Source organism: Grammomys surdaster, unplaced genomic scaffold (genome assembly GCF_004785775.1).
Source record: "Grammomys surdaster isolate TR1022 unplaced genomic scaffold, NIH_TR_1.0 235, whole genome shotgun sequence".
Taxonomy (NCBI): domain Eukaryota; kingdom Metazoa; phylum Chordata; class Mammalia; order Rodentia; family Muridae; genus Grammomys; species Grammomys surdaster.
The window spans coordinates 1335386-1345813 of record NW_021604680.1 but is presented as its reverse complement, the minus strand read 5'-3'; the positions used below and the strand labels follow the sequence as shown (position 1 = coordinate 1345813).

The following is a 10428-nucleotide window of genomic DNA, read 5'->3' as shown; positions in this document are numbered from 1 at the left end:
TTTATATAATCAGTAAAGGTTTTAATGTCCACAACTGGACACTGTCTGCAAATTAAATTTCAAATAAGGCAATCATTATAGAGACATAATAACATCCAATGATGAAAATATGATGAATGTTGTATTTCTTCTTTTTAATGACAACAGTAAAAGTTATAAGTTGTCAATGCTGTTTTAAATCTACTCTAAATCATGTTGGAGATGCTAAACATCTCCTTAGTGTCTAGAGAAGGGATTAAGTATTCAGTGGGTACACATAATCCTTCTTCAAAACTTCTCCTGAGCTTCTGCTTCTCCATCTGTGAAACAGTTGTGACAATTCATGTGTTACTTAATTAATATTGCAAATGTCCAGGGCATTTGGCTGAGCTCTCTCAGATGAGCAAAATGTTGATAAGTGTTAGTGGTATTTGGAGAAAAGCTTGCATCAATCTATCAGGTTGAGTCTGTGCTAAATGAAAGGAACTGCTGTGAGAGTCAACAAGTATAAATGATACAACAGCCTCCATAGGACAAGTGCCAAACAGAGAAAGCATGAGCAGTGGTTCTCAACCTTCCTATCATTGTGACCCTTTAATACAGTTCCTCATGTTGTGGAAATTATTTCTTTTGTTGTTACTTCATAGTTTTAATCTTGCTATTGTTACAAATCATAGCATAAATATCTTACATACAGGATATATGATATAAGACCCTGATATGAAAGGCTCATTCAATCCCCAAATGGGTCACAACCCACAAACAGAGAACCAATGCTGTAGAGAGAAGTAGCCATTTGAATATGAATGGAAAGCTAGCACCCAAATTTGGGGCTGTTAATGTGGCATGTCATCAAATATTCATATCATTATGATCCAGAGTTATTACCTTGGATCAGTATTTGTTGTATGACTTTTCCTAGGGAGGTACAAATACATATTTACCATAGGGCATTGACAGCCGTCCAAAAGCAGATCTACTGAAGCCCAATTTGAAAAACCCATGAGTTTATTAAGATTATTTGTGAACCGTTGGTGAGGAATTAATTAAAGGAGTAAGGAGGACTCATCACTGTTTCCTTTTGCATCACCAAAATTCCATTTCAGTATAGGTGGCAAATCACCAAATCTTTATTCTGCCTAGAGCTCACTGAACAACTTGTAGGCATCTGGATAGATAAGATAATCATCTCTACCCAGCAGCCACTATTGCTTATACAACCTTGGAGAAAGTTTTATGAATTTTATATGTTTTAGGAACACCCTGAGAGTTATGAGTTATTTACTTTTTCAGTTTTAGTGATACTTCTTCCAGGATGAAGAATAGTATCTCATGTCTTATTTGTTTAACACAGTATAATCCTTTGAATCCAGTCCATACACTCTTCAGCTTTCTTTTATGGCACTCTCACTATACATGCATGTCCCCTGAGCCATAGGTGTTGGGAAGAAGGTTGATATAGATGTTCCATATGTAACTGAATACTCATCCATAGTCTCAGAACTTTGAAAAAGTCATTAAAACTTCCTCACTCCAAATTCCCCAGTAACTTATACCAAAGCTGAGTTCTTAAGTAGGTCAAATCTTTATACTACTTCATCTCTCACTCAAAGTCTTTTCAACTGGAAAGCTCCTCTGGATTAATAATGAGGTGAGATGATACTAAATGTGTTTTCACATGTCAATGCCTATAATTCTATAATTCTCACTGTGACTTTGCAAGCCAGGCTTTTGTAGGCCTTATCAAATGATCAATAGAAATGTAACTTGTGAATGTTCAGAATGATGCCTCTATGCACCATCTAACAAGATGCAGAATAAGAATGAAACAGTTATACATGTTTCCCATTACCTGAAGCTTCAATTTCTTAGCACGCAGACCTGTTTATTTGGAGCACATGAATGTAGCTGACATCTCATCTAATCAATAAAGCCTCTAGACTGTCCAGAAACCTCAAGAAATACAATGGAGATCATCACAGATATGGTAGTAATCAAGGGGAGGTCATGAAACTACTGGAGAAAAAAAAAAGTTCTAGAACGTAGAACTTGACAGAGGAATTTAGGGCTCCAGAAGATTCTGTTGGCCAGTGATACTCCAATGTAAGGTCATGAAAGAAAATGGGACGTGCAAGACAATAGCAAAATCATGTGCCTGTTAAACATTTAGTTTTTTATCACTGTGTATAATTATGTAAAGAAGGAACACTTATGGTTTCTATGTTTGACCTACTTTTGTGTATCTCGGGAGTCCTTTCCTCTTTGGACTGTTCAGTCTCCTTATGTATATACTCACATTGCATTCCTCCCTCCAAGTATTGATGGATGCTATGTGGTTGTTCTGTGCATTGCTGAGCAATAGAGCTTCAACTGTTGTCATAATGGCAGAGTGATAGTTATCAGAAGAGAGCAGAAATCCAGATTATGCATAGCTGCACAGGTGGAACCTTTCCACAGCCCCAGTGAAAGCTGATGGAAACAAGACTCTGTGGGAAGCTGGGCTCAGCCTGGCACATACTGGACAGGAAAACGAAACACCAGAATCAAACAGCACGATTTGTGTGAAGGTTTGAAGCAATCCAATAGAGCATCAGTTCATGATCCCCAGATCCTTCTAATAACAATCACAACCAGCAATATATTTCATACCGACTTAAAACAAACAGTATGTTTAATAAGGTTGTATATATTTTATTGTTTATGAAGTGACTGGTGTTAATACATTTAATTATTAGATTATCCATTTATTTATTTTCTTCATTATTCATTCTCTGATGATTTTATACATGTATACAATATAATATGATCATAACTGTCTCCCCCGCCCATGTCTTCTCCCCCAATATGTCTGGACTCTTCCTTTTTACTTATGCTTTTGTGTGTGTACGCACAGGCCCACATAAGTATGAATATATATTGAAGTGGATATTAGATGTATTACTCAGTTTCTGACCACTTTATTTAATATTTGTTTTATTTTGCTTTTAGCCATGAGAATATATTTGGGGGCTGTGATTATGTGTCCATGTGATTGCGAGTGCCTGAAGAGTCCAAAGGGCATTAAGTGGCCAGAATCAGAAGTAATACTCTGAAGTGAACCACCCATGTAAATGCTGGGAACTGAAAGAGTCCTCCTACTCTTAACCAGTAGGGCTTCTTCCAGCCATATCAAAACCTTATTTTTGAGAACAGATCTCTCATTGAATCTGGACCTTGTCTTTTCATGTAGACTTGCTAGTCAGCTAGTTCCCTGGATCCTGTTTTTATCTCTATAGATCTGGGATCACAGGTATTTCTGGTTGTTTTAAAGGAATGCTAGAGTTTAAGCTCATCTGGTCCTCATTGATGCACAGCAAACATTACTCCCTGAGTTATATTCCCAGTCTTGAGGCTTTCTTTTTTCTTAAAGAACATATTTTATGTGTTTTTAATACATTTATCTTCAATATGAATTTAAGCCTTAGAGAGATAAAGTTGCAAAGGTGATCCAGCTGGCAAGCTATAGTGCTGATGTTCTCTCTAGCCATGGATCTAATTACCTAAGACAGAGCAATATGGCCAACAGCTCCATAGGTTTAGCTTGAAGGTCAGTGAGTACAGTATTCATAGATGTAGCGATAGTATTGAGTGAGAAGGTTTTGAAAAAACACAAGAGATTGTTAAAAACCTCCCTGCATCTGACTAGTTGCTTTTTATAATCTGTAGTCTTCAAGGGCATTGTTGTTAACTGCAAATGTAAATAATAAATTATAGAATTTTATTTTCAAGGTAATTACAGGAAATCATAATTTTCTTCCTTTCAAAAATTGTTTATTAAGAATAATTCTATATCCTTGAAGAAGAAAAATGATTAAGTTTTCATTATGAATACTGAGTCTAGGAATTTTTTTTTTTTTGGTTTTTCGAGACAAGGTTTCTCTGTATAGCCCTGGCTGTCCTGGAACTCACTCTGTAGACCAGGCTGGCCTCGAACTCAGAAATCCGCCTGCCTCTGCCTCCCAAGTGCTGGGATTAAAGGCGTGCGCCACCAACGCCCGGCGAGTCTAGGAATTTTTTAATTCCTAGTAAATCCTGAAAAACTGAGTTTTACTGGCTTCTGGATTTCAAATAAGAATAATTATATCCTGTCCACACAGCCCTTCACCTCAGTTTCACCCTGCTAATATGTTATATGATGAATCCATTCCAAGTTTTAATTAAGTAGTCTTACATTTTTTGTATTATAGAAGTAATAACATTTTACAGTATAATTTTTTGTAATAAAAATAGAGAAAGAATATACAAGTAACCTATAATAATTCTTCCAAGGAGCTATGGAAATTGCTCAGTGGCAAAGTGCTTGTTGTACAAGCACGGCGATATTAATTCAGCACACATTTAAAAAGCTTGGCTCAGTGACACACTTCTGTAATTTCAGCCTTGGGGTAGAATGAGATCCCTGGAGCTCACTGGCCATCCAGTCTTCTTAATTGTTCAGAACCATTCTCGCTGAAAAATGAGAGCTGGGGAGCCTAGTCAACTGGAAGAGAGAGTATGTTCCATACACAAGGCCTTGAGTTCTCCTCATTGCTGCATAAAACCAGGCACATGGTACACTCTTGTAATCCTAGCACTTAAATAATAGAGACACGAAGATGAGAAGTTCAAAGTCATCCTCAGTAATATTGTGAATTCAAGAACAATCTGGGCTATATGAGCCTAGAATGTGAGTGAGGAAGACACCCAGTGTCAATCTAACATCCACATGCAGCATGGGCAAACCTGCACATGTGCATGAATGTTTATACACACACACACACACACACACACACACACAGACATACTCACAATTAAATAATTTTCTCCACCTGATATCTTGATAGACACTTGTCAGTTTTTGTATATGCATATACTTCAAAAATTTGTTTAGATCAAGTCTTCTTGACTTTCACTATCTGGGTTCCATATCAACAGAACTCGAGGACAATATGATAAATGAAATTCAGCTGGAATATAATGCCAATTGCTATGTGATATCATCCATTGAATTTGGCCCAGCTCATCTCAAGAAAACTAAGAGTAAAGGGCTGGGATTTAAAGGGTGGTAGTAGGAAGAAAGGGGTGAAAAAGAACAAAATATAACCAAGTTGAAGTTGAATTAACTAAAGTTCTGAAGTTTATTTTTGGTAATGGTGTGAAGGAAAACTCATAATTATAATTTGAAATTCTCATGTTATCTTTCCCTGGGAAGATGTGAACAAATGTCTATTCACCCCAGATAGTGCATAGAAGATAGACCAAAATAAGGATACCACCAAAGCCCAGTTTGACAAACAAAAAGTAGTTTAGTATTCTTACAGAGCACTGATAAGGAGTTAACTAAAGGTGCATCAGTGGTAATAGTACAATGGCTGCTCCATGACAAACTTTCTCTCTGTTGTGGATGGGATCACAACCTCATGAGAGCTGTGCAGTGTCCCTCTTCTGTAACCTCAAATCCCTATGTGCTGGAATCTCACAAGATCAATCTCAGCTGGGGAAGGCAGAAAGGAATAATGGCTTGACTTCTAGAAAAAGGTCCTGTGACCCGCCCCCCCCCACCTCCTGTTATTAAGCAGGGTCAATAGCTCCATTCATATTATAATAAACCTAGCTACCTCAATATGGTCAACTCTTTACCATAGCGATGAGGCTGAGCTAATCTCTACTCTAACATCATAATGGGTGAGTAGGTTATTGTGGGTCCCCTGTTCCAGAGGGCGTCTCACAACGATTTCCAGCCAGGCCTGGTGCGGGGGTCCAGGCCAAGGGGACAAAGTGTGAGCAGGAAGGAGAGATCATCATATGCCTCTGCTAATGCCTCTGCTCGCAACTCAGCTGTCACCAACCGGTCACTCCCAGGTGCTGCACCTGTCTCTCCTTGCGGAGCCAGCCTGGGTTGGGCTGATAAGAAGCCGACTAGCTGGCAAAGAGGCAGCTTGGTGTTCCAGGCAGGTTCCAGGAGACCAGATCTCTTCCCAAGTGTTACAGGTCTTGTGACAGAAAGTCTCGGACATGGATGATTCTCGCACACCTTTACTTCTCCTGAATAGAGCCCTTATATACAGTTTCGGGGTGGGTTAGGGTCTGGCAGCAGATAATGCCTATTGGCTTGCTCTGAGAGCTTGGAGGTACCTCATCTACATGTAGGAGAGCCTGAGGCACAGTTCCTCCTGACCTATGGCCTTAGACCTCTCTGTGGGAGGGGCTGTGGAGGGCTGAAGCTAAATGAAAAAAAAAAAAAAATGGCCTGGGAGCAGAGTCAAACACTTGCAGTCAGATAAGGGTCCAGGGTTTGAGGCCTATGCTCTACCACGCACCCAGCTACTTCTCACATCCCACCACCCCACAGGTTATGTGAAGTGAAAACAGGCTATACTTCCCAACAAAGTAGCATGTGTTTCAGAAACTAGATAAATAGAATGGCAGTGCCATAGGGACCTGCATCAGATTTTTAATAAATAACATTTATTTAATAATTCTAAGTTGACATCAAACTATATATGTACATATTGACAGATTCCATGTTATCATATATATTTGCTTAAGACTTAATTTTCAAATTATCACAGATAAGAATAAATGCTAAAACATAAAAATAGTGACTGAATGTTTTGTATAAAATCTTAAAATAGTACATTAACAGTCCAGAATAATATATATATATATATATCATATTACCACTTTGTTCAAATCATTACCATACTGGCTATTCTTTCCCACTAAACCCCAAAGACTCTTCAGAATTCTCAAGACTGAGTTCTAGAAAAGAGTGAATTAATCATTGAGAGATTTCATAATAAAGGATATTTCTTTTTCAACCCCAGCCTGGAGCTTAGGATAAAGAGATCAAATAATCAAATGTCAGAATCAAATTAGCAAGAAGTATAAGTCGTGAGAGGTTATTACAAACCAAGCACTGGTCCCAGAAAAGGCTGATGCAGGTGCCTGTGGCATTGCTATCCTGTCTCCTTATGCATAGACTGGCACTGTAAGACTTTTGGGTCTAAATGTAGGATTTTCGAGTCTCAGTTTGAAAAGAATTCCACTGTCCCAGGACATATCCCAGAGGGAGGGGCACATTCATTAGTCAGAGGACACTTGCTGGATTAACATTCAGAGGAGGAAGGGAGAGGCTGATTAACATTCCTCAGACCACAGGGAAGGGAACCCACCTGCAGGAGAGGAAGGCCCAGAGCACACAGATACATTTCAGGTATCAGGAAGCTGTGCCCTTAATGTATTAAACCTGGGCAAATGGAGGACACTCCGTGTCACCTAGGGACGGAACCTGGAAAGGTCAGACTTTGTGGTTTGCCCTCGTGAATTGTACTGTGCCCATAAGTACTGTACTCAGCTCTTGCCTGCATGCAAGAGAGTCCTAGTGTACTAGTTTCATTAAACCAAACCTCATGTTGATTGCAGTGAGTCCTGTCTGTTAGTTTCTGTGGAAGCCTGTCCCCTGGTTTTGGATCTTACAGTCCAACTAGAGTCCAGCAGCACAACAGTTAGAACAGGAGCCTGCACCTTTATTCACATAGCCCAATCAGGCCACAGTTCCCTGCAACTCTCACTGGGGGCATTGTTTAAGAAGCAGTCCGTGTGTGTGTGTGTGTGTGTGTGTGTGTGTGTGTGTGTGTGTGTGTATAAAATAGCAGATATTTTATTTGTTCAAGAAATAGGACCAAGAATCCTCAGAGGTATTTCTTCACAGAAGCTGTAACACTCCTGTCTGAGGAGGCTCCTCTTGCCTGTCTCAGTATCCCTTGCATAGCAGCTATATATTTTTCTCACTCTCCCTATATTCCCTTTATTCTTAATGTTATGAAGCTCCTCTCCAGGCTTTAAAGCAAGCTTCTCCTTACTTCTAAGGCTCCATCATCTCTTGATCTCCAGATATTGTATTGTAAGAATCAAAGAGTTATTGAAAGAAGAACACAGACTTGATGGTATGCAAAGACAAAGAGACATTCTGCAAAAAAAAGTCAGCATATGGGGATCAATCATTCAAGCAAAATGGTGACCACAAAAGAAGCTCACAGGCCCCTTTTAAAGCCAGTTATGGTTTTTCTGGTTTTGGTTGGGTAATCTTCACCAGGATTTGCTGAGCTTATGGTATGTGATATTTGTACACTTCTGATTGGTTCATAACTCCAGGGAGGGAGAGGTTACATTATAAGGACTTTTTCATATCTGTTGTAAGCTCTTGGCCAGATGTCATGGCAGTTGCTGATTGGCTGCCCCTTTGATGTATCTTTTCCAAGAAGCCTTGACTGTTCTTCTGGAAAATTGAATCTAAGGCCTAACATGGCTGCCTGTTCTAATATGGAGTGAATTAGGTCCCTTCGTTAATTTTGTCTTATGCTATCCCTCTTATGTCACAGCTCCCTTCCTGGACACGCTGCTGTTCTTGTTTTGTTCAGCAATCACTAACAGGTGTTTCTACTTCAGTCTGGTGTATATGCTCAGCCTACAAATGAGTGATTCCTTGGATTCTACTTAGGTTGGTTCTATTCTATGTGCCTCCTTGTAAGAGAGATCTTACAGATTTCAGGAACATTCCTGTGAACTGAGCAGCATCAAAGATGAGAAGCAAAAATAGCTGCCATGAGGAAAAACCGATGTTTCTTTCTCTTCTCTCTCTGCTCCCAGGATCAGACATAGCTGACTTTGATGGCCGGAGCTCACTTTTATACAGGTTCAATCAGAAGACGATGAGCACTCTCAAAGATGTGATCTCCCTGAAGTTCAAGACCATGCAAGGAGATGGAGTCCTGTTTCATGGAGAAGGACAACGTGGAGACCATATCACCCTGGAACTCCAGAAGGGCAGGCTAGCTCTATACCTGAACCTGGGTAAGCTCATTCCTATGCATATGCTGTGTATATGACTTTTGAGGACAGAGGGGAAGCTAGGGTATCCTCTTCAATTACCACCCCCACTTTTTGTGTCAGTCTCTCACTAAATTGTAGTTTACTGATTTGGCCAAGATGACTGACAAACAAACCCAAGGGATCTTCCTGTCTCTATTTCTCCTTCCTGCTCCCACCCCATGCTTGGATTTCAAGCACAAATTGGTGCAGCTGGCTTTTTGCTTGAGTTCTAGGGGTTGAACTCAAATCCACATGCTTGTGCTGCCTTGTCACTCATTGGGTATCTGCTCTTGAAACAAGGAAATGTTGATCAGATGTAGGATAATCTTCATATTTAGGTTTAGAAAACACTGTTAGGAATAAAAGCACAGGAATAAAGGTTTTAGGTAGTTTTAGATAACCTAACCTTGAATTGTATTTGTGGTTACATTTGGTTTCCTTCTTTCTAATTTTTTATGTGTAGTTTCAGTGTAGAAGGGAGATGTTTCCAAAATGATGGGTTCCTTTAGAGATTAGCTTACAGGGGTAAATAGTTCTAAATGTCATGACCTCTTTAACTCTGTGTGTGTGTGTGTGTGTGTGTGTGTGTGTGTGTGTGTGTGTGTTGTAAGAACATTAGCATACATAGATATACATAGATATATGTACACACACATACGGAGAACTGAACAAGACAATAGTATCTTGCTATCTCTGTGTGTAATATTGCCTTGAGACAATCTCTTACTGACCCAGAAACTTGTATTTGGGTCTAGGCTGTGTTGTTAGCCAGCCCTTAAGATCCACCTATTTCTGTCACTGAGTGCTAAGGTTATAGACACTCCTGGCCATGCACACATTTATTTGTTATTATTATTACTGATGTGTTTATAAAAAGATAAAGATACAAGGGATATGTTTTGGTGGATGTGGTGAGGTACAGTATAAAAAAGAGTTCATTCAGGGCATGGAGAGGGGAGTTAAAGACTAGTAGAGGCAGAGAGAAAGAGAGAGGGGGCAGGAGGACAGAGAGAAGAGGAAGAGAGAAGTAGAGGCCAGCTATGAGCACATGGAGAGAGAGGGTAAGGGATAAGAGGATAGAACAGGAACAGGAAGGCAAGAGCATGAGCATGAGAGAGCAGAGGAGGCAAGCAACTCCTTTTATAGTGAGTCAGGCATATCTGGCTATTGTCAGGTAACTGTGATGTGGAGCTTAGACAAAATGCTAACAATTACCATTATCAATTATTATTATCTTAATGCATGAGTGATAGGAATTCAAATGCAAGACTACAGGTGTTCGTACTCAGTGATTTTTATACAAGAATTCTATGATATACTTGGGAGCATCTTCTCACATATCAAATGGAGTCACAGGAATACTATCTAAATGATCTCTTCTATTTGTCTTTATGGAAGTAGAACAGCAATTAATTTCAAATATCTTCCCTATGTGGTGGTACTTATTTTCATTTTTTTGGTAGAGATATCATTCTGTTATACAAGACAATATTTCTAAGTACAGGAAGCTACAACATAACATTTTGACATTTTTTAATCTATATACTTAAAATAAAT

General features: G+C 39.3%; 1 protein-coding gene across 3 annotated transcripts in view; it reads left to right on the top strand.

The window, feature by feature from the left end:
- The window catches only part of LOC114626443 (contactin-associated protein like 5-1), an 867232-nt gene that overhangs the window by 380130 nt on the left and 476674 nt on the right, over window positions 1-10428 (top strand). For all 3 annotated transcript variants that reach the window (XM_028773852.1, XM_028773850.1, XM_028773851.1), the window contains exon 5: window positions 8650-8853. In XM_028773852.1, coding sequence (XP_028629685.1) covers window positions 8650-8853 — 204 coding nt within the window. The remainder of the gene's footprint in view (window positions 1-8649; window positions 8854-10428) is intronic.